Source organism: Sodiomyces alkalinus (assembly GCF_003711515.1).
Source record: "Sodiomyces alkalinus F11 unplaced genomic scaffold SODALscaffold_9, whole genome shotgun sequence".
Classification (NCBI taxonomy): Eukaryota; Fungi; Ascomycota; class Sordariomycetes; order Glomerellales; family Plectosphaerellaceae; genus Sodiomyces; species Sodiomyces alkalinus.
This window is the reverse complement of record NW_021167087.1, coordinates 1458269-1481540: the sequence shown is the minus strand read 5'-3', so window position 1 is coordinate 1481540 and position 23272 is coordinate 1458269. Positions and strand designations below refer to the sequence as shown.

Genomic DNA, 23272 nt, shown 5'->3' with positions numbered 1-23272 from the left:
CCTATAATTAATAATGATGATAATAATAATAAAAGAAGAAGAAAGGAAAGAAAGAAGAGAAAACAAACAAAGAATCGAGACAGTTGGAATCTGGACAGACAGTAATAAATTGCAATTGTCATAGTATCACGTTAACTTACCAAATCCAGCATAAGTGCGTGTGACCGAAACCACCCAGGCTCAACCAACAAACCCATTAACCTTACCTCAATCACCACTTCATACGACAGGATACAAGACTACACGAGCTCTGGCCGATTAGAACTTCTGATCGAGACTTTCAACCTCAGCCTCTTCCTACCTACCAGGGTAGCCCGATCGCCCCTGACCAACCTCGACTACAACTCACTGCTGCGAAACTCACAATGGCCGCCTACGATGACGACCTGGCTTCCCATTCCCAGTACCTTCCCCCTTCTGGGTCTCTCCCATGGTACGGAAACGAGTCGTGAACCAGTCAAAGGCATTCCAGAAGATGCGGTACTCATCTCCATCGACTTTGAGAAGTACGAGATCTTTAACCGAACAAGTATCGACGCGGCCGTATGCACGCAGATGGGTATTGCCGTGCTTGACAGTCGACTTCTCCGAGGCCGCGATGATGCTATCTGGCTCAGCTCACATGCAACCACCCCAATTCAGACCTATCTTTTTGCGACGGGCACCCCTGAGTATCTTCGCAACGCTTCTGGGATACCTTTTCGGCGAAATGGTCGTTCATAAGCCATCAGATTTCCTAGCAGCTGTATACGATCTCCTGCCCTCAACCCGTTCTTTCATCTTTATCGGACATAACATTGCAACAGAGAGGCGCGTATTAAGAGACTTGGGATTCGAACCTCCGCCTCGACTTCTAGGGTTTTTCGATACCGGGAAGCTAGGCGATGACGGACCTGACAAACGGGATAGTCTAGAGAAAACGCTCGCCCGGCTCGCGTGTCCGTACAGAAACTTACATTACGCGGGGAACGATGCCCATTTTCCTCTCCGGGCATTTCTACTCCTAGTAGAACGTGGGTTTCTGAAGAGACACCCTGAATTCCGGCTCCAGGACACAAATGCCCGGATTCTATTGGCGATTAAGGACATAGCACTGGCCCCCTGGGGGCGTTAGTGGTTTCGCTAAATAGCAATGGACTTGATGTATCCGCATTGAATCGTCTCTTCCATCGTTTGGCTGTACGGATACCTGGCTACTCAGCTGGTACAATACCCTGGTGTAGCACTTGGATATCTTGCTATTTGCCTATCACTCCACGGCTTACTGTCTGAGCTGATGTCACCCCTTATGGTCGCCATACTCACTTCTCCATGCCAATGCCATCCGGGTCCCGCGTCGTTAAACGACTATTCCCTTGGAGTTCTCTCGGTGGACATTATTGTAAAGTTTTATCAGCCACGGTACGGGCGCAAATTGAACATTAGATGTAAAGATCATCCTAGACAAAGTCCTGCGTCTGGAGCCAGCTCGCCATGGTCCCGACCGACGTTAGACATTGATAGTGCTTTGGCCATGGGATTCGTCTCAACTATACCATAGTACGAGGGCCAACCGTTCGATATGAAGTAATGCGCTGGGCAGACAATGCCGCCCTCATAGGTACAGATGACGGGAACCTCAAGGCCTAAGCAACAGTTTAAGACAAAGAAAACGGAAGAACATACCTAGTTTGGCCCGAGCCAGACAGTCGACCATCTTCCGAGATGTCCCCTTAATCACAGGACAAAGTTGATACAGTGCACCACACATGTATAAGAAACACGAGAAGACGGATAATAAACGAACAACAAAGAGACGTTGGTACAAATTGAAGGTTCTAAAGCCGCATCGGACGTGTTAAGTATGTACACAATCGCCTCCCATTCATTTCTTCGGCTCCTCCGGCTTTTCTTCCGGCTTCGGCGTCGGCAGCTTGAAAGTATCAGGCTTGCGGTCCTCGCCGGGACCAACCGGCTCCCAGGCGGTCGAGCCACCCTCAAAGTTGCGGAAGGCCTGGGTGAGCTCCAGGGGCTCGGTGACGATGCGCTTCTTCTCTTCGTCGTACCTAATCTCGGTGTAGCCCGTGAGAGGGAAGTCCTTGCGCAGAGGGTGGCCCTCGAAGCCGTAGTCGGTCATGATACGACGGAGATCAGGATGGCCGGCGAAGAAGACGCCGAACAGGTCGTACACCTCGCGCTCGAACCAGTTCGCACCAGCGAAAAGGCTGGTGATGCTGGGCACGGGAGACGCCTCGTCGGCGTACGTCTTGACGCGGATGCGGGCGTTGTGGCGGACGCTGAGGAGATTGTAGACGATCTCGAAGCGCTTATCGCGGGTGGGATAGTCGACGGCTGTGACGGTGCTGACCTGAGTGAATTCGGCCGAGGTATTGTCTAAGATTCGAACGTCAGACTACAGTGCCGCGAGCGTGGCATGGAGGGGACCCGGTGAGGGAAGCATTACACTTGAGGAAAGAGAAGACGGGAATGACGCCGGAGGGAGAGATGTAGATGGTGAGCTCGTCCTTCCAGACAGAGAACTGCTGGATATACTTGGGCATGCAGCCCATCAGCCAAGCACCGTACTTGTGTAGGTTATCGGCCTTTGTGGCATATTTGTCGGCCGGGTTGACGATGGGGGCCTTGAGGGTGCTGCCGACGTGCTCACGGGGAGCCATGCGTGGGTTTGGGGCATCTTTCGGCTGGCCGACGGGGTTCCCAGCCAATTGAGGAATTGAGGTCGAGAAACACCGCACTTCGCTGGCGCGACCTTGTCGCAGGCCAGCGAGAGCCCTGCTACGGGAGAGTCTGGTCGCCATCGTGGTGTGTGCGGGTGGCCGGTGAGAATGTCTGGAAGAAACCGTGCTTCAATCGTACGTACCGGAGATGCGAGTTGAGGTTGACGATTCGGCATTTTGGAAACACCGGTAGCGGCTAGACCCACCCCACCTGCCCCAGGTGTGTGATTAACCTCGCAACACATTTTTGCCCATCGATACGGTCGTTTTGCGCTTGCCACTTTTCTGTTCACACTCCGTCCAATTTTCTTCACTTTCCTTTCCACCATAAAACTTGTTCTGCAACACTCTGGCTTTTTCCAACCCTCAGCACTTTCACCTTCTTCGTCGAGCATTTCCATACAATATCAGCGAACCCCCGAACCCCTGGTGGGATTCCCAGAAAAAGAGAAGAAAAAGGGAAGCCAAAAAGGAAAAAGGAAAGAAAGCTACGATCCGTTCCCTTGGTTATCTTCGTCCTGTCCTCGAATCCCCAAGGGTGCGATATCACCAAAGAGGGGCGTTTCTTTATCCTCCGAACCAGTCTGCCTGCCAGAATAGAAAATTATATCACGTGACCCCACGCTAAGCCCGGAATCGGCTGGCCTCTACCCGCCAACCCATAGAAAGAAAGGCTTTGGCACTTTCCATCTTTTCAACATCTCTCCAAACCCGCACATACCTACAGATACCCCGAACACTGAGATTACCACGCTCTTTTTTTCTTTTCTTGTTACATCGCTTCGAGGAACACACATCATGGCCCCCCAAGACTCTTTTATCGAGGATGAGGTCGATACTTGGTAGGTTCCCTCTAAAACACTACGCGACCGGCGCGTTTGGCGCGACTCCCTCGACCTTGGATATCGGATCAGGTTCGAATTCGGTACCCAACAGTCAAAATGCTGACACATCTCTCCGGCAGCCCGCTGTGTATCGAGGAGTTTGATCTTTCGGATCGGAGCTTTAAGCCTTGCCCTTGTGGGTATCAGGTACGATTCCATTCTTGATTTCATTTCCGATTCCATTCCCGTTCTCATTCCTGCCTCCGGACAACACCTAACTCGGCTTTACTCTCTCCAGGTCTGTCAGTTCTGCTTCAACAACATCAAGAACAACATGAATGGACTTTGTCCTGCGTGCCGACGACCATACGACGAGAAGACTATACAGTGGAAGGTGGTGACGCCTGAGGAGTGAGCCATACCTCTTCTTCCTTGGAGAAGCTCGTTTGCCAAGCTAACGGACTTGTCCCACCACAGGGTTGCCGAGTTCAGCGCAAATATTCGCAAAAACCAGAAGAAGCGCGCCCAAGACCAAAGGCAAAAAGAAGTACAAAAACGCGAGGCCGAAAAGGAAAATCGCAAGAACCTCGTTGGCGTCCGCGTAGTGCAGAAGAACCTCGTCTACGTTACCGGTTTGACACCCACAGTTCGCGAAGACGAACTGCTGAAGACTCTCCGCAAACCCGAATTCTTCGGTCAATACGGCAACATCCAAAAGATATCCATCAGCAACCGCAAGGGCACTGACGGACAAAACCAGTCGCTGGGCATATATGTCACGTTCGAGAGGAAGGAGGATGCTCAACGATGTATCCAGGCTGTGAATGGCTCCCAGAACGGTGACCGGATTCTCCGTGCTCAACTTGGGACAACTAAGTATTGTTCGGCCTGGTTGCGTCATGAACACTGCACGAATCGCCAGTGCATGTTTCTTCACGAGCTTGGGGACGAGGAGGACAGCTATACCCGTCAAGACCTTTCATCCATGAACAGTATCAACACGCAACGACCACTGCCTCCCAACGGTGGCACTGCGCGGTCTGCTTCTCGCCAACAAAATTCTCCCGCACCACCAGCCCCGTCAGTGCCAGTCGGGGCGGCGCAGCCTATGGCGCGCACCTCAAGCAAAGAAGGGTCAGAAAACGGCGGTGACGGATCGGCGCTCCCGTCGTCTGCAAACTGGGCTCGGAACCCCCAGCGAAGTCGCAGAGGCAGTCACGCAACGAGCGGTGTTGCCTCAAGCCCCGCCATCTCGACATCGGTGCCAGCTACGGCCGAGAACGGATCCGAAGGCACCGACGCGGCCCCGAAGGGAAGCTCGACCCCCTCAAGCATAAGGACGACGAGCGCGGCAACTAAAGCTTCCCCCACTACCAAGCAAAGGAGTTTGCCCGATAATATCCTAAAGGCCATCCTCAAGGCGATGGAAGCTTGCCCTTTTACCTGCACGGCAACTGATCAGACACAAGTCGATAGTATACCTCCCATGTTCGATCCCCGCGGCGGGGAGAGGCGAAGAGCCATGAGGGAGGAGGAAGAGGCGCGTCTGGCAGTCGATCAAGAGGAGCAAGGTGAAGCTCGCGAGGCATCCGAGGGCGAACCTGAAACTGGAGGCAGCCTCGCGCTTGGAGGTGAACCTGAAGATCGGGACGCCGTACATGACTCTGCCTTCGACCGACGGCCAAGCACCCAGCCACCCATCCAACGTGGGGCAGGTGATAGGTTGCTCGGACCTGCTGCCATCAACCCAAGTTTTGCACAGGGCGCGGCGGCATCAAACTCTGGCGGAAACCGAACAATGACTCCGCAACAGCAACTTTTTATGCGTTCGCACAGCGGTTTCGGCGATCATCTTCCTCCCGGAATTGCGACTCCTCACTCGTCTGTCGGCCCGCAGCAGGCGGGGCACAATCGTCAAGGATCGAGATACAGTTTTGCTAATGACACTTCGGCATCATCGGCCGTGAAAGTATCTGCGAACCCGAGGATCATGGCCCAGCAGTCGGCCATGATGCCGTCCACGTTCCATTCGCAGCCGGGTAGCCAGTACTACTCAAACTCTATACCCGGACCTCCCCCGGGACTCAAGTCGACGGGGACTCCCCCCAACATGTTCGGGCAGGGCCATACCTATGGTGGCGGCGCAGGTTTCGGGGCTGCCGGAGCCCCTAAAGATTCTGCCGAGCTCCTTCAGAGTCTGATCCGCGGCCGCGGCGGCGGTGGAGGCAACAGCCAGGCACATGAAGTCGGAAAGCGTGAGTTTTTGTCTTCTTTTTCTAATCAGTACCCACCCTCTACCTCCTCCACCCCAGCTCCTGCTTCGGGCCTCCTGGCGTCGCTCTACGGCAACCCGGCCGGAGCATACCAAGACTTTGGTACGAAACAGAAGAAGAAGGGGAAGAAGCACAGACATGCTAACACTTCCTCCTCTGGGGGAGGTGGCTTAGTCGATCTTGCGGACCCGAGCATCCTGCAAGCCAGGATGCAGCAGCAACAGCAGCAGCAGCAGCAACAGCAGCAGGGCAACGCCGGAGTAGGGCAGGGCCTGTTCGGAGGTCAGAGCCAAGGTGGGTACAATCCTAATATGATGTACAACACTCGGTTCCCGGGGTCCGGATGGTAGCCAACCAAGCCTATGGGGGAGCCGGCCGGAGCAGCAGCATAATGAGGAGCAGGAGCACAAAGGTCGGATGGTTCTTCTTTTCTTTTCCTTTGTTTTCGTGGTGGTGCGCTGAAGATGATCGAGAGCCCCTTATCTGGCTGTCCCAGATCTCTTCTTATGTTTGGTTTTGTTTTGTTTGTTTGTTTTTCACGTCACGGCCATGTACTACATATGATATGGGGAGGGCATCGTCTGGCTTTTTTCACAGGGCAAAAGGAAGTCAGGTCTCCTTTAAAGAGGTCCAGTGGCATTCTTTTCACTCCTTTTCTTCACAACATGCGCACACGGAGTCAACGAGCATTGCGGACACTATATGGAGCACTCTGGGAAACAGCAAGGCTTGCATCGGCGTTTTGTTCGCTTTTGTGGCCTCGGAGTACGCAGCGATTTTCGTCTCGTCATATCGACTCTTCTACCTCATACCCATCATCATCCTTCCCCCTTTTTTTTTTTTTCTCTTCCCCCTGGTTACACCGGGTCACGTCAGGCAAGCCATCATCGTCTTCCCAGTCCAGTCCCCAGATGTACGTTAACTCGGCAGAACCGTCTCAACACTGAGGACGGGAAGAGACAGTTGGTCAAAATATAGCATCTTGCACCAGCACTCTCAAGAAAAGGGGGCCCTGTGCTCTTTGACCTACGCTTTTGCATCGTGGAAGTCCTCTGAAAGCACCTCAGCACGGAAGACGATGATGGAAAGCCGTTGTGACTCGCCCTGTAAACTGTCAGAACCATGTATATAAGACTTGCTTCCTTGTGCTCTTGCTCCTGGGGTTTAGGTGGGGGTTGTTGCATGCACAGGCTGTGTTAAGCTGTTTTCTTTTCTCGCAAGTATTAGAGGAGGTTTTGGCTGCTAACTGGGTTTTCTTAGATGACGAACTTCTTCCCTCGTTAGATGAGGCCACAAGCTCAGTTGATGCTCTAGTGGCCGACGAGACGCCCATCCCAACTTGGGTTGCGCCAGGCGTCTATGGCCTCACTCTTTCAACCAGTACTCCGGCTATCCCGACCCCTCCTCCTGGTTTAGGATTTCCCCACGGTCATCCTTCGCCGGCTTCTCGCCAAGTATCGGTGCCATCGACGTCGGTTCCTCCGAACCCCCTTCGAACCCAGACTCCTCATGGTCCCAAGGGCCAAACAGCTGTCGAATCCTCCACGCCAGAGAAGACGCCTCTCAAGGCCGTCCCCGGTTCGGAGGCCAAGAAGAACATCAAGGCTCTGGCTGTGGAAAGCGGCTTATCAAGGGATATTGCGTCACATTATGCGTCGCCCGCCGCTGCGAAGAACATCCTGCAGGACGAGGATTTCCCTGCCCTGGACGCAGTCAAAAGCACGAACACACAGCGCGCATCAACGCCTGCGATCCCGACCATGGCAACGCCTAAAGGAACGCCTGTCTTGAGCATGAGGTCCCACGTTGAACCGGCATCATCCGCGGGCGATTCTGCAGAGACAGATACGGCCAAGACAAAGAGCACGAAAACTAAGGGTTCCAGCAAGAAACCCTTACCGGTGACTGTCAGCATTCCGCCTAGTACATCGACTGCCACAACACCCGCTCCTCAGCCCAAGTCCACGGCAGACTTATCGGCCGTGTCCGACAAGTCCAACGCGTCCGCTTTTCCCGCCTTGCCCACCCCGACGACCATGAGTGCACCATCGCCCGGCGTGAAGTCGGCGCCCAAGACGCTGCGAGTTGTCAACACGCCGAAGACGGAACATCCTCCGCAGCCGCCATCTGGTGGCACGCTGCTCCTCAACGCGGCCGTGCGCGCAGTGTCTGGCTCGCATCGTCCCGAGACCCCGGGAAGCCAAGACGTCAGCGACAGCGCGTCGATCATCTCGGCCTCCTTTTCGGTCTCCCGTACCAGTTCGCCGCCGCCGTCGAAGGTGGGATCGGCGCCCGTGCGAAAGACGACCAAGAGTCAGCAGAGAAAGGCGCGCAAGGAGGCCCAGAAGGAGAAGACGGCGACCATCGAAGAAGCTCCGAAAGTTGCTGAACCGGAGGAGATCGCACCCATCATTGGACGTAAAAAGAAGCAAAAGAAGGAAAAGCCGTCTGCGCCTGTTGCGAAGGCTGTTGACCAGAAATCGGCAGACGCGGCCGTGGCCCAGGCTGGACAGGAGGAAGCAGAGAAACCTGCCGCTTCGTCGCCGGCGCGCGAAGAGCCAGAGGTGGAAGAACAGGCCGCCGATCCGAAGAAAGCTGACTCGGATACTACACCGGTCGCCAGTCCGAAAGCCAAGGGTGAGATGAACGGAGCTAAAGCAAATGGAAAGGAGAAGGACTCGAACCAGGCAGTCTCGCCCAAAGAAGATCCTCCCGAGTCCCCTTCGGAACCGGGCAAGCCAAAGGACATGGGCGACAACCCAAAGACGCTCCCGGAAGTTGTGTACCATGATCTCGTCCGCGTCGGCATGGCTCCGCAGGCCGAGTACCTGGAGCTCATCAAGCCTGTGAACGCGGACAGCCATAAGGGCGAGTGGGCAAGCAATGCTAACGCCATAACCGTGGACCCGGACAACCCGCCCCCGTCTACTAAGAGCTTCCTCTCGGAACAGGACCACGCCACGCTTGTGGCGGGTCGGCCGGTGCATAAGATCATCGACAACCACCGCGTGCTTCTGACGCCAAACGGTGATTGCGTACGCCACCTAACCGAGGGGGAAGAGCAGAGATATCTCTTCTACCAGAACCGCGTAGCCCAGGCGGCCGACCAGCCCGACTCGTTCGTGGCGCCGCGACACCAGTCACGCCACGCAGGTTTCTCCCTGATTAAGGGCCGCGCCGTGCCCAACGGACCACCGTCCTTTTTCCCACCGCACCCCAAGGCCGAAGCGCGAATGTTCTCCGACGATCCCCTCCATAAGCTCCAGCGCGAGGAGGCCATCAGCTACATCAACCAGTTCGTCCTGCCCCGCCTCAAGCTGGGAACGGCCAACCTAGGGTTTCCCGGGAGCTGGAAGTCCAACGCCGCCGTACCAGGCGGTACTGCCAAGGATGGCGAAGCCGGCCCGGGCGGTTCCTCTTTTACTTCTTCTTCTTCTGCGTCTGCGTCTGCGTCTGCGTCTGCCTCGGCGCTCGACAATCCTGCGGTGGCGTCGATGCACCGCGAGGTCACGGCCGCCAGCCTCAACTCCTTGGCCCCCTGGATCTACGGCCACGACGCCGCAGCCGGGGCCGGGATCTACTCGGCAGACGCCGGCGGACCGGCCGCGCTCCGCGACGTGCCGGAGGACGAGACGCCGTTTGGAGGAGGTGGTTTTGACCAGGCGGCGGCGCGGTTCGAGCCCCTGGCGCGGGACCAGCTGGGCAACAACAACGGTGCGTCTTCGTCTTCGGGGAACAACAGCAACAGCAACAGCAACAACAACAACAAGATGCCCCCGCTGGCGGGCCTGGCGCTCATGAGCGTGGAGGACGCCGAGGGGGCGCTGCAGCTCGCGCGGAAGGAGACGGAGAAGCTCGAGAAGGGCCTCAACCAGGTGATCCGGCGCAACCGTCGCCTGCTGCTTGCGAACCTCCCCCGCTGACTAGCACTGACCGTCGCGGCTGGGGCCGGGGGCGTCGCGTTCGCCGCGGCTCGGGGCCGTGCCGGCGGGGTGTTTCCGGGGTTGGTGCTGGGCAGGCAGCTGTGGGGCGGACTCGGACTCGGACTCGGTGGGGAGGGGGCCGCTTTGGTGGTGCCCCCGGTAGTGAGGGGGATCGTTTTGCTGGTGGAGAGGGTTGTGCTGTTGCTTTGCGTGCAGGCTGTGGTGGTTTGCGTGCGGTTGGTTGCTGTTGTTGTGGGGGCTTTGTCGTGGACTGCGAGGAGGATTTCGTCTCTTCTATGATGGCAACGGAGAAAAACAGAAAAGCATCCTGGAAGAAGAGAAAAAGGGAAAAGGACGTTATTTTTGGGCTATCTGCCCCCATCTTGTCTCCTTGCTTGAGAGAGACAGGGCTTTGGCTGCAGGTATGGTTCGACTTGCTTTACGTCAGATCGAGGGGGACGCGCTACAGGGCTTTGGGCTTGCTGTGTACGAATACATGGAAAACTAGATGAGGTTCTAGGGGGGGGGGGGGGGGGGGGGGGGGGGGGGCGGGGACAAAGTGTGGGAAGAAGTCAGTCCTGCGCCGCAGTCTATTACCTTCCAGCGGCAGGGTCGGAATAGGGGACAGTATCTGGATGGTCGGCGCATGGTGGTTTTTGGTCATTCTATGATGGTTTTCAGGGGCTATTTATCGTACTTCCCCTGATAGAGGGACCAGACAGTCGACGAGTTTGTAGCCAGCTTGTCACAGGCGGTTGCTTTACAAGTCAGAAGATGATGAGATTTGGATTTTCCCAACTTTGATGCGCTTCGTCTATCTCTCATCATATATGATCATGGTCATGGTCATGAGCTCATGCTGTCCCAGAGACTGTCCCCAAACCTGGCTGGGGGGGTTATCGTAGTATCGTATCATTTACGGTTGATCCCTCGGATGCCTCTCCTTCTCAAGCTCAAGGCGCAACTTCTCCGTCAACTTGTCCAAAATCCACTGGCTCTCCTCCTCGCTGCCGAGCAGGGGGCTCTGGTGCCCTACCCACGACCACTTGTCCGCCTCGTTGACGGACCTCCCTGCACGGTCGTCGGGGGGACTGGTACCCTCGCCATGCCGGTTCTGGATCAGGACCTGGCTCTGATTTTGACTACCTTGACCGCCGTCACCCCGCTGATGCACCGCCGTCTGGTCCCCATGACGACTTGGACGAAACCAGTCTAGAAGTCTTAGGCTGGCGAGGCCGCCGCCGCGTATGTCGTGGGGATGCGCGGTGGCTTTCCTATGGGTGTGGGGCTTCGCCTCGTCCTCGCCGAGGAGTTTGAGGTACCAGGCCCACTCGGCAAAGGTGTAGCGTTTTGGTGTCTTGCGGCGGGTGTCGCGGAGCACGGCGGCGATCTCGGCGATGAGGAGGTAGTGGTAGTCGGCGGGCGAGGAGGGGAGGGGTGCGGTGGGATCGCGTTTGGAAAAGGAGGGACGACGGGAGGGTGAGGGTGTGGCGGCGGAGGAGGAAGATATACCGGCTGCCAAGGCGGATGTGGCTTGATGGTGGGCGTCAGACGAAGAGGGCGGCATGGGATCTGCTGTCGAAGACCCGGGGGCAAGAGACTCGAGGTCTGTTCTCCTACTGTCTGCTGTAACCTTTTTCTCGTTGTCATCCTCCTTCTCATTCTCCCCGTCGACGCATTCCTCTTCATCCTCCTCGGCTGGGCGGGGAAACAAGGCGCCCCCGGAAAGCTTGGAGAGGATTCTCTTCAACTCGTAGCGAACCCTATGCTCGCCGGGCAAGATGGTGATGTTGCCCAGGTCGATGGTGGCGGTCTTGATGGCGAGGACGACGGTATCCTCGGCGTTGGAGATCATGACGGTGGTGGTCGGCAGGGCGAGCAGAGACCAGAAGACGCTGAAGGCCCTGCCGGCGGGGCTGACGGGGGTGAGGTCGCCGTAGCCCACGGTGGTGAGGGTGACGAAGGCGAAGTAGAAGCCGTCGAAGTAGGACCAGCCTTGGTAGTGCTTCTCGGTTTCCTGGAAGATCTTGGCGCCTAGGAGCCACAGCAGGAGCCAGGCGGTGAAGGAGACGAACATGGCGAGCCAGCGGCGGCGATGCGAGGCGCGGCGTTGGATGCGGCGCATGAGCAGGAACTCGTGCTTGCGGCGTTCGTACTCGGTCTTTGGGAGGGGGGAGGGGGAGGGGTCGAGGCTGTCATTACCCTTTGTTCCGTCGTCGTTCGGTGGTCCGTTCGGTTGATGATGGTGAGGGTGGTGCGTTGGGACGGTTGGGACGGTTGGGTCTGTTTCCGTGTTGTTGGGACCATGGCGAGAGAGAATGGGTTGGAGGATGGCATCTTTGCCGCTCTTGATCATGTGGCGGATGCGACTCAGACGATATTTCTCCGTCATGCGCGCGTCCAGGCTCCGGAGGCTGCGGTCGAGCATCAGGCTCCGGATGGATGCTATGAGGAGACCTAGGTTGATGATGCCACACAAGGTAAACGGAATGAGGAGGGCCCGGCCGGCTCCGGTGACGCTGAAGAGGTCGCCGTAGCCGATGGTGAAGAGGGTGGTGTTGGCCCAGTAGACGGCGTCAAGATACGTCCACCCCTCAAGTACCGAGAAGACGAGGGCACCCAGGAGGAGGTAGTTCAGGTACATGATGGTCTGGAGCATGAGAGTGCGCTGGCTCGAGGTGAGCTGGAAGTCGGAAGAGTAGTGCTTTGCGAGGGCACCCCAGATGGTGACAACCATGAGGGAGGCGACAACAAAGTAAAGGACGGCGGCGAAAATGCCGTAGTAGTAGGCTTGAGAGAGGACGTAGTGCTCGGGGGGAACCATGGCGAGAGGGCCGGAGGCGGTGGCGTTGAGGGAGAGGAGTAGGATGGACGAGATGTACCAGCCGACGATGGTGACGGGCTGGGCGATGGAGAAACGGATTCGCCGGGCCATGTTCATGAGGAGGAAAAGGTTGGATATGACGGCGACGACGAGTTGGACGGCGTTGATAACGGTGAGCCTGTGGGGGGGCGGGAGAAGACATCTCATATGAGCCGTATGTTTCGTCGGCGGTTCAAGGGAAGAGACGGTTCGGCCGAATATACATACCATATAGGATCATCAACGAAAGGGGCATCGGTAATAGAAGTTCCCGGGGGAATATGTTGGCGCCAGGGTCGAGCCAGGGCACAGATACTAAAGGCAGAGGCAACTGGCCCGAGGGTGCCGGCAATCATGGGGAATGCTGACGAGGCAAACCACCAACGACTGGCAGAAAGATGAGCGAGAGGCTGATGTCAGTTATGGTCTCTCTATCTTGAATGGTCTCTCTATCTTGAATGGTCTCTCTACCTTGAATGATCCGAGGGGAACGGATGGGATACATGAAGTGGTCTAAAGCTTCATGTTCAGGTTCAGATCGAGGGGGGAGAAGGCGACTGAAACCCAGTAGATGGCCACCACATACCTCGGGTATAGATGAGCAATGTCATTTTCGAACCTCTTCTGATGTGTTTTCTCGATCCCCTTCACGTCCTTGTCGTCGACCTGGGTGACCTCCATGGGGAGGTGACGAGAAGACGGCGACGGCGACAGCGACGGCGACAGCGACGGCGACGGCGAATTTATCTAACAAGATCGCGGTTCGGGGAATAAATGGACGTGACGTGCGACATGGCTGGTCTCGCCATGTCCCATACCATATCCACTAGACGACACAGGATAGATCTATGTCTGCTCTTGCAGTTGAAGTAATAAACGAAACGATCTTGAGGGGAGAAATCCCAAACCAAACACACTCTCTGTCTTCTCACCTTGGCATATGTCTGTCCCCTTGGCTCTATCTCTATACCTGTTTCTCTAGGTACCTACTTACGTATCCGTGTGACTGACACTGGCCCACTTTATTTGCGTACCTAGGTACATTAACAGCAAGCCTTGCCTTCGTAGCAGTACTACCGCCCGGACCCGGTTTTCGGACTTTGCCGTGTTTTCCGGGCGGCTTGGTCCCATAGTATGTAGCTACCTTATACAACGCGTGATATTGGGCTACTTTTGTAATGTACAAGGTATCTAGGTAGCTTTTACTGTACATCTGCATGCGCGTAATGGATTAAAAAGAAAAAGAAAAAAAGAAAAGAAAAAAAAACGTACTCCCTAGTCACCGATGGCAACTTACATCTATGACTTTCCGGGTCGGGAATGAAGTCAACATGGCCGTCTCGGAGTCTGAGAACATATCGTGCCCGCACTAATTTGCGACAATGGCCGGGGCAACTTTTTCACCGACTTTCGTCCACGGCTCCGTCGTCCGCGTCTGCATCGGACGTTGAGCGCGTCGAGGTGCGCTGCGGTTCGTCCGGGTTTGTCACCGTAGAGTGAGTTGTGCGAGCAAGTCGACTCTCGCAGTCTTTTCTTATACTTACCTGGACGTTCGTGATCTAGCTTCCATGACCTGTCGAAACATCCCGACTCGACGCCGCTCTTGATCCACCTCCCACCATTTGCCGTGCCGGCAGATGCCCTGCCCTATCGTCCGACATGCTTGCGTCGGTACCCTACTGCTGTCATCAACTACCGCTGGACGGGACCCTCCTCTCTCGCGGGAGGCCAGACCTCTGCGACGGCCCAAGTCGTCGGGGACTTCGACACGCCGCTTCACTGGCCCACTCCCCTCCACGATGTTTCTTTCGCCTACAAGTGGATCACCGAGAACCTATCCCCCCCCAGCGTGGGCCGCCGCGACGTCTACGTGCACGGGGCCTACCTGGGCGCCACGCTGGCCGCGTCTCTCGCACTGACAGAGTCGCATAGCCACGCGCGCATGGGGATCCGGGGCTTCATCGCCTACAACGGCATCTACAACTGGACCATGTTCCTCCCGGAGCACAAGATCAACAAGCCCGCCGGCGCTGCTGCTGCAGCTGCAGCTGTTCTTTCACCAACGCCGCTGCTGCAGCAACCGGCAGAGGGCAGCGCGATGCGCTTCCTCCAGCAGCACATGCCCGTGTGGTTCAAGTCGCCGGCCGACCTGTTCGACCCCTTCGTCAGCCCGAGCCTCTTCTTCCAGACGTCGGGGATGCTGGTGCCGCCTTCGTTCGCGCAGACGGACGCCCTGTCGGCCATGATCGACAAGCTCGCGGCCCTGGGCATCCACGGCTCGCCCGCCGACCTGATGGCGTCCTCGGGCGTGTTCAGGACCCCGCGCCGGAGCGCGCTCGTGTTCCCCCCGCGGAAATCGACGCTGAAAATCCCGGCGGGCCTCCTGCTGCACGACGCGACCGAGGTGGCGGGGCCCAGGACCTCCTCCTCCTCCTCCTCATCCTCCACCACCTCGGCGAAGAAGGAGAAGAAGGAGAAGAAGAAGAACGGCAGGGCGGCGACGACCAAGACTGGGGCTTCGTCTCCTGATGCGGTGGTGGTGAAGAGACGGCGGCGGAAGGTTCGGGGGAACCACTTCGAGGCACAGGCGACGGAGTTGGCTGGGCTGATGAGGCGGAGCTTGGAAAAGTTGGAAATCCCGCTGCGGATGAAGTGGGATGAGGATTTGGGCGACGGGGATGAGGTGGTGAAATCGAGAGTTCGGGTCGAGGATGTCGGGGAGCCGAAGTCGGAGCAGATGGTCATGGAGGTGAACGAGCGGGGAGAAGAGCTGGTAAGACGGTGGCTTGAGGAGCGCATATCGTTATGATGATGCGATAAGGTACGACAGGTACGATGTACAACCATGACACCCAGCCCGGCGCCATTGTTTATGGCGTCAATCGAAGTTGATCCAAATACGGAGTACGATGATCCGCTTATCCGCTTATCCGCTCGACACCCCGTATGGTAAAGACATCTCGGTACCGTCTGGCTTATATGGTTGTCCCGTGTATCACTTGGACCGTGGACATGTAGCAGGTCCACAGGGTGTGAGAACGAAACCTTCCTTCTCCCGCTACCTGACCACCTGGCCAGGTCCCTTCCTATTCCGATTTGTCTCTCCAAAGTACTCCTTCCGATCCATCATCGTCTGATACCTTACTGATACCACTCTGTACTGTACTCTGTACTATGTTCTCCTGCATCCCATGACCGGGACATGGCACCCCTGTAAAGGTGCTTCATGATTTTTGCTGGAGAAACCCGTGACTTGAGGCCCTGTACTATACCTTCCTGCCTACATTATACACTCTCACTTCTCGCACTCTTCCTATAACCAAACTATCAAGCCCACAAACCCACAAACCGCCAAACCCACAAGCCCAAAACTCACCTCGAGACGTCCTTACTGATCCGCTTACCGCTCCGTCTCCTACCCCATCTGCGACAGGTTTCGTTCCGAAATCTTTGCACCATGTCTGGTATAAGCAAAGCATCCCAGCAGGTTGTCGGTCGGGTCCGAAGTAACTGGTGTCGTGGTCGCGGATCAGGCAAGACACTTCTTCCTCGAGAGCGGGAAGCGTCCCCAAGAGCACTCCTCACGAAGAAAATGCGAACCTTTCCTTCTTTACGTCCAACTGCCTCGAGACGTTATCCATACATCGCTTTACCAGAGACCCCTCCGCGCCGGCCTCCCTTTCCACTGCGTGTGCGTGCCCAAGCTAATCCATTCTTCTCCCTCGCGCGCTGTAGTGCTTCAGCTCGTCGAGAACCTCAAGGCCAAGGTCAAGGAGGTTTATGGCAAGGTGAAGAAGCCGGAGTCTCGCAAGCAGGAGGCCCAGACCAATGTCACCGCCAAGGGAAAGGAGCATGCTCAGCCCGGTAAGCCTAGAACTGACAGAGCCCTCACTGGGACGGATTATCACCCCTCTACCACCACCTCGGTTCTACTGACACGTTGACAAGTCGTGGCCGAGCCTCCCGCTGCCCAGCCCCCCACCGTCAATTATACCCAGCTCAAGCCTACCACCCAGGGTACGTTAGGCCACGCTGCTGCGTACCCGTCTATGCGGTCCCTGTTCAGGTATAACGTGCTGCTGACCTGGGTGACCCCCGCCAGCTGCCGGCGAGCCTTTCCCTGATGCTCCGAAGCTGTTCAACATAGATGCTGCTTTTCAGCCCGATCTCAAGTAACATCATACCGTCCGACGGCTCAGGACGTGGTTACTTTCGTGGTTGCTGGGAAATAAGCCCATAGGCCTCCCAACGAGACGGGGGGAAAAAAGGAAGAAAAAAAGGAGAAAAGAAAAGAAAAGAAAAGAAACTCGACCTCAAGGGCTTGTCTGCCATCGACCGAGACCGGATTGCGACGGGGTTGTACTTCGCCTCCCTACTAGGCCACCTACCTAATGCGAATACTTGTGACCTACTTACTTCCTGCATCCCGTGAAATAATACTAATGGTAGTAGCCCGTGTCGAGGACGTATGTCTTGGCGTCATCGCATCGCCACGAGAATCGTTTTCGCAGCAACCGTGTTGGCTGAGATAGCCATCGTCTTCAGCAGCGTACCTAGACTGGCTACCCGATAACGTCGCCCAGGTGCATTGGAAGGGTGACCACAAATACGCACTGGATTGTCGGCTCTCGCTTACTGTCTGGCCCAGTGGTCGTAATATGTCACCGCCTTGAGCTGTGCCACTCCGTCACCCCCTTTATGCTTCATTATTTAGCCCAGGGAGCCTTTGTGATGGTAATCTGCGCATCCGTCGAGCCGCTGCCACCTCCCCCTCCTCTTCTCCCGCCGCTTCCCGGCCCAGTACCCGGCCCGGCCCCCGTTTGTGTCTGCGGGAGCGAAGGGGGCCGCATTGTCGACGATGGTCCTCGAGTCGCCCTGCTGCTGGAGGAACCGGCCCACGGAGCGCGGGAGTAGGGGATACCAGGCCCATCGGGAGGGACCGGTCCCCTTGCTCCCATGGGCGGGGGCATGCGTGTTGCTGCTCCTGCCGCCCAGGGAGCTGCGGTGCCACTGGTGGCAGAGGGTGGCTGATGAGAGACATGGATGGAGTGGGCGGGCGGGGTGGCGTCCGGGTCTTGGTCCCAGGAGAGGAGGGATCCGAAGGGGAAGTGCTGGACTACGGGGAACTTGGAGAGGACTTCTGCGTTGTACATTTTGACCATGCCCTGTCGGATTGTGGGCGTTAGTTGTCTCTCTTTCTTCTTAGGAAAGGAAAAAATTGAAAAATAACAAATAACAAATAACAAGTAACAAAAAAAAAAATTGAAAAATGACACACCACCTCCACGTACCTTGTTAATCTTGCCCCAGCCGTCGCGGACGCCGCTTATATCAAAGAGGATGGGACTGTGTTCCCAGAACGGCCCGGTCTTGACATCGTTGATGAACCCAATGGCGGAGAAGTACATGTTACTCTCGCGCCAGTTCGCCACCGTGTCGGCCTTGACCACGCTCTCCGTGCGAGGCGCCCCGCGGACGGATCCCTCCGTCGGCATGGGTTCGTCGCCCCCTTGGGCAATCGGCCGCGTCAGCTGGGCGGACCCGAAGATGTAGGGGAGGAAAGAGTGGTCGTCGAGACCCCAGACGCCGTGGGACCCGGCGGGTTCCATGGTGTAGGTCAGGATCAGCCGGCGGACTACCGTCAAGTAGGGTTCCAGCACGCCGAGGACGATCAGACGGTCGATTTCCTCCTCCTCCGCGTCGCAGGGGCCGGGGGAGAAAAAGCGCAGTTTCCAGAGGCAGGCGAGGAAGGCGAGGAAGGAGAGCTCGTGGCCTGTTCCGTAGTCTATGCGCTGCGGACTGCCGAAGCTGCCGAGGAGGTAAGGGGTGATTTCATCCTTCGCCTGGAGGGCGTCGGGGGAAGGGTTGCCGAAAGAGAGGATGGAAGGCGGGAGGAGTTCGTCTAGCATGGCGGAGCTGCGCTCTTCGAGGAGGGAAGCCCATTTCCGGAAGCTGACGTTGCCGAAGCGGCGGGGCCCAGGGTCAGGAGGTGCTAGATCGATGAGTGACTCGGCCTCCTTGAGAAGCCGACGGAGGGATCGGATAGAGGTCGGGAGGGCGTCTTCGGGAGGTAGGGAGGTGAGAGGGAAGGTCTGGATTGTTTCCCTTGGCTCTCCGGTTGTTGTGGAGAGGACACGGCGTGGGCAGAGGGAGCGGTTCAGTTGTAGAATGAAAGTGCCAATATCACGGTAGGCTTTTGTGGTAAGGAAGGGTGTCACGTCGGGGCCTTCATTGATGCGTTTCGCTGGATGCTGGAATACGTGGTGGGTGTTTGGGTCTAGAAGTTCAAGGCTTGGAATGGACGGCCGGTCGGACGGCCTGGTTGAGGGTGGATTCATGGTTTCTGGCAAAGCAAAAAGGACGTTCGTGATTGTACCGTTTATGGGAGAAAACGGTGAGAATGGAGAGATGTTGAGGAGTCTGTATCTCCGTGTCGGTTGAGGTGGGAGTTGGGTTCGTCGAAGGGGAAAGTTAGGACCTGGGATGAGATGAGGTCAGTGGCTTAGTCAGTGGGACATGTTATGTATTACATAATGCACTGTATTACGTAACACAATTTGAGAGTACATCGACTGGGTCACTCACACAAGCGAAACGACGACATCACAATTCACGTACAAGAATATTTATTTCATTTCTCTTCATCTGCATCGTTTTATCCTCACTCATATCATGATTACCCTCTAGGTATTTACCATGGCATGATGTAAATTGTCACCGCCCATTACCACACCCCCCTCAAGCCAGCTCGCACTCGATCAGGCTCTCCACGCCCTCACCCTTGCCCCAAATATTGACAATCTTGAGTCCCGCCTTACCGAGGAGCCTGCGCCAGTCCGCGTCGGTGCGCTCCTTGGAGGAGAAGAGCGTCATCATGACAAGGTCGAGGGCCGTGGCCTGCCAGTCGGCGTCCGTGCCGGGGATGACGTTCTCGTTGATGAGAAGCTTGCTGTATCCGGGCTTCATGGCGGCGGTGACCTGGGCCAGGATGCTCCCGCACACCTCGTCGGTCCAGTCGTGGAGGACCGAGTGCATGTAGTAGGCGCGCGCGCCCTTGACGGGCTGCTCGGTGTGGAAGTCGTAGGCCACGCGCTCGATCCGGGCGTCCAGCTCGACGATCTGGTCCAGCACGCGCTGGAGGTCCTGCAGCACCAGCCGCCCGGGCGCGTCGGGGTACTTGCGGCGGAACTCGTCCAGGTCGTGCCCGATGCTGCCGCCGATGTCGACGAGCAGCGCCGACTCGGGGGAGCTGGTGTCGGCGCCGTCGATGAGCCGCTCCTGCACGGGGAAGAAGCCGTCGTCCATCCACGAGGGACGGCCCTGGCGGTAGCCGCCCATGTGGTGGTTGAAGTACTTGCCCCATGGCGGGTTGGCCTGGACGTACTCGAAGTAGTTCATCTCGGTGTTGCAGTACACCTGCAGGGGACCCGCCTTGGGGTCCGACGGGGGTTCGTAGCCATTCTTGAGGAAGTACCCCGTCAGACTGGAGGCGGCGGGGACTAAGCTTCCGAGACTGGAGGGACCGGTCAGTGCTTGTCAGCACGGTGGCTTTACGACGTACAAAGTAAAACAGCCGAGATTTGACAGGGGCAGATCGGCATCGTCATCGTCACCGGCATCGGCATCAGCATCAGCATCGGCACTTACATGCAAGGGTAACCGTCTCCAATAATGGGGATGGTAAGGGACTTGGTGAAGTTGTTTGGCTCGTATTTGTCCTCGCCCACCTCCTTCAAGTAACCCATGGCAGCAATATGACGAAGCAGACGGGCCAGCAGTAGCGGGCTCGCCTTCAGAGACTCGGCGAGCTCTTCGACGGTGGAAGGACCTCGCTTCTGCACCATCAAAGTGAACAGGCCGGACTCGACGCCTATGGAGAGGGCAGACGAGAGGGTGGGCTAACCCATTGTCAGCACGTGTTTTTTTTTTCTGGGCACGAGTGAGGAAACCGGGACCGGGGAGGGGGGGTGGGTGAGGGGACTTCTAACCTGAGCCCAAAGATGCTTAATCATGGTCTCTCGGGGAGTCTCCAAGGCCTGGACGAGCGATCGTGCCTTCTTCAGGAGCTTTAGACGAGCCTCGTCATGCTCGACCGAGCCGCTGCCGAGAGCAGCGATCTCACTGGCTAGGCTAGAGACGCTCTCCGGGTCTGCCGCCTTGAGGGCCACGGCCACGTCGAAACTGTTGCCATTGGCCTCGCCGTTGTTGGAGACGGAACCCATGTTGGAAGGGATGCTGGGATTACGCTGTACGTTTTTGACGACGAGGGTAAAGGTTGGTTGATGCACCTGCTTACGATGTTGCGGTGAGACAAGGGGTGTGTGTGTGTGAAAGGAAGCACGAGGTAAGGGTAGCAAAAGCAACAAGAGCAAAAGCTTGGATGGGAAGAAAGACTCTCGATGCAGGAAGGACTTGCAGGAAATTTGAACAAAGCTTCTTCCCGCGACACGACCCCAGTCATTCTAATACGTTGTGTATGGGCGCAACTTATACGTCTCCACTCGACCAACCCCTCGAATCGCCATCCAGAGCGAGACGTTACTGAAGCTTGCCTATCAATGCTATCATCCTGATATTCTACCCCTTACCCCTTGGCGCCGCAGCTTGCTATCGGCGCCTGGGTCTGTCTTCTGCACCTGAAGAGGGGCGAGAAGCGGGGAGGCCCCCAACGGGGAGGGCGAAAACCAGGGTCTTTGTCGAGACGTGTGTTCGAGAGGTACGTTGTAAAACAAAGAGTGGAGAGCGAAAACCAGAGAGAGACTGAGCCATGCCTCACTTGGAAAAGACTGAGAAACCGGCAGACGCTTTTGACGAGGAGATAAAAAAACACACACACGCGCAAAAAGACCGAAACAAAAAGGACTGCCGGACAGGGCCTTTTTGAACTAGCGGCTCCGGGGAAGCAAGTTGCATGAGGGCGTACTTCTGCACTAAACCTCAGTGGACGTAGTTCAGGGGGGGTTCATAGTCCCGGAAGGGCATCCGGCTTGGATGTACCGGACATCGGAGTGGGTTGACGTGGGGAGGTCGCTATATTCATCACATCTCACATATAGGAGGACGTGGCGGTCTGGACGTGGTTGGCGAGGCAGAGACTGCAACGGTGCATATTCTCTCCACTTTGGCCGTTTTGGAAAGGGGAATATGCGGATAATCCTGGGGGCCCGAACCCGCGGGACTACCGTTGTATGCCATACACAACGTACTCGGTAGACGTTGTAGTGTACAGAAACAGCTTTCAAAACTGCATGTTTCACATTACAGGCCCTTTGTAGAGATCAAGAAGAGCAGGCTTTTATGGGTCATATGTACGAAGTAAAACACTAATACAACTCGGATGCACGCAACAGAAATCCCCCCGGATTTTGGTCTCTTGACTGTCTCAGTTGCGAAGTCCCCAGTTCCTGAACACAAAGCATTGTAGTTTGTAGCACCTGGTAAATGAAGGTCACACTCGGACAACCGGCCGGCCGGGGGGGCTTTCGGGGTACGTTGTACTTGTACGTTGTACGCTGGACACGAGTCGGAGAAAAGGACACGAACAGTCCGGTGGTTGACCACGGCACAACCCCAATCCGTGACCGGACCGACAAGGGACCCCCTTCCTGAACCCCTAGCAACGGGCCGCGCCCCCGACCCCTGTCCCGGCCACCGGTTCTGCATAGCTTCGCCCCCACCCGGGCCACCCCCATTACCTATTCAAAATTCTTCATCCGCTTATCCTCTCATCGCTTCACACGTTGTACATACAACGTACACCACGAATAAAGCAAAGGAGTGGGGGGCAATTCCCCTGCCATGGGGGTATCACATCTCACCTACTTTTCATAGTTATTGAACTGTCTGTCCCATCTCCCATCTCCTCGGTTTGATGGCTGCATACAACGTACACACATGCACTGAAGAACATGTGCCCGTCCCAGGACTCATATGAAGACTGGGTCCAGTGATCCGATCAGCCGTTTCATCGCCTTATACAGTATCTCCACGAATGAATTCAAAACAGGTTCTTCACCCCGAAGGATTTGCCGAGTAGGTGTTCTCTTGTCATGAACCATAACCGCGGTATCAATCGTCTTGAAACATTTGAGCCCGGGTCTTCCTTCACCTTGTGAACTGCATTCGTGCCGTACTTTGTAAGACACGATGCTCATATGCATACGTTGTACACCGTAGAGGGGTGGAGGCCTATAAGGTGTTCATAAATAAGTACGAATAATATTACCTATTACCACGCGGCATAATTTATAAATTCCTCCCCCTGAACTTGATTAAGTCTCTCGCTTGCGGACCATGCGGTTATGTTACTTATAATAAGCCACTTATTATGCCGACGACAGGCCAAAGGCGGGACCCGACACAGGGATCAATCAAGTCTCGCCGTCGGCAGTTGGCATCTAATCACACCTCACTATGCGCGGATGCCTATCTTATGATCTTATGTGTTATCTTATGATACGGCTGGGATCAATGTACTATGATATGGATACAATGAGCCCATTACATCAAGATACGAGATCACGATGGAACTCGGATAAGTAGAAACGTAGAACTTACCCCTGACCCTTGACCCTGGCCAGTGGGTTTCCGCGGCATTTCATACATACATGTACTTTTTCGTACAAAGTAGGTAAGGAAGATATGGTATTCAAACAGGCGGGTACAACGTATA

General features: G+C 56.2%; 8 protein-coding genes across 8 annotated transcripts; 4 read left to right on the top strand and 4 right to left on the bottom strand.

Annotated features, from left to right (window-relative positions):
• The first annotated feature begins 82 nt into the window (after window positions 1-82).
• Window positions 83-1152, top strand: SODALDRAFT_335603 (hypothetical protein). Its single transcript, XM_028612504.1, has one exon. The coding sequence runs from the start codon at window positions 379-381 to the stop codon at window positions 721-723; it is 345 nt and encodes a 114-aa protein (XP_028464314.1). The 5' UTR covers window positions 83-378; the 3' UTR covers window positions 724-1152.
• Window positions 1153-1821: 669 nt separating this feature from the next.
• SODALDRAFT_299431 (NADH dehydrogenase) lies at window positions 1822-2856 on the bottom strand. Its single transcript, XM_028608869.1, has 2 exons — window positions 2444-2856; window positions 1822-2373 (listed from the first exon to the last, which is right to left on the bottom strand). The coding sequence occupies exons 1-2, from the start codon at window positions 2796-2798 to the stop codon at window positions 1865-1867; spliced, it is 864 nt and encodes a 287-aa protein (XP_028464313.1). The 5' UTR covers window positions 2799-2856; the 3' UTR covers window positions 1822-1864.
• Window positions 2857-3515: 659 nt separating this feature from the next.
• SODALDRAFT_282105 (hypothetical protein) lies at window positions 3516-6164 on the top strand (the record flags this gene model as incomplete). Its single annotated transcript, XM_028608321.1, has 4 exons — window positions 3516-3559; window positions 3682-3748; window positions 3840-3952; window positions 4019-6164. The coding sequence occupies 4 exons, from the start codon at window positions 3516-3518 to the stop codon at window positions 6162-6164; spliced, it is 2370 nt and encodes a 789-aa protein (XP_028464312.1).
• Window positions 6165-7346: 1182 nt separating this feature from the next.
• SODALDRAFT_262113 (hypothetical protein) lies at window positions 7347-9719 on the top strand (the record flags this gene model as incomplete). Its single annotated transcript, XM_028607456.1, has 3 exons — window positions 7347-8282; window positions 8340-9182; window positions 9321-9719. Coding segments are annotated over 3 exons (2178 nt in total), but the record flags the coding sequence as incomplete, so codon positions are not given.
• A 934-nt stretch (window positions 9720-10653) lies between these two features.
• SODALDRAFT_325831 (voltage-gated potassium channel) lies at window positions 10654-13281 on the bottom strand (the record flags this gene model as incomplete). Its single annotated transcript, XM_028610026.1, has 3 exons — window positions 10654-12739; window positions 12829-12987; window positions 13187-13281. The coding sequence occupies 3 exons, from the start codon at window positions 13279-13281 to the stop codon at window positions 10654-10656; spliced, it is 2340 nt and encodes a 779-aa protein (XP_028464310.1).
• A 561-nt stretch (window positions 13282-13842) lies between these two features.
• Window positions 13843-15519, top strand: SODALDRAFT_315413 (hypothetical protein). Its single transcript, XM_028609291.1, has 2 exons — window positions 13843-14096; window positions 14164-15519. The coding sequence occupies exons 1-2, from the start codon at window positions 13921-13923 to the stop codon at window positions 15407-15409; spliced, it is 1422 nt and encodes a 473-aa protein (XP_028464309.1). The 5' UTR covers window positions 13843-13920; the 3' UTR covers window positions 15410-15519.
• A 1787-nt stretch (window positions 15520-17306) lies between these two features.
• On the bottom strand, window positions 17307-18938 carry SODALDRAFT_341358 (Phosphotyrosyl phosphatase activator; the record flags this gene model as incomplete). The annotated part of the gene is made up of 2 exons (XM_028613031.1): window positions 17307-17765; window positions 17892-18938. 2 exons carry the CDS (start codon window positions 18936-18938, stop codon window positions 17307-17309), a joined length of 1506 nt encoding a protein of 501 aa, XP_028464308.1.
• Window positions 18939-19324: 386 nt separating this feature from the next.
• SODALDRAFT_220675 (S-adenosyl-L-methionine-dependent methyltransferase) lies at window positions 19325-20993 on the bottom strand. Its single transcript, XM_028607335.1, has 3 exons — window positions 20589-20993; window positions 20248-20498; window positions 19325-20113 (listed from the first exon to the last, which is right to left on the bottom strand). The coding sequence occupies exons 1-3, from the start codon at window positions 20820-20822 to the stop codon at window positions 19339-19341; spliced, it is 1260 nt and encodes a 419-aa protein (XP_028464307.1). The 5' UTR covers window positions 20823-20993; the 3' UTR covers window positions 19325-19338.
• Window positions 20994-23272: the final 2279 nt, after the last annotated feature.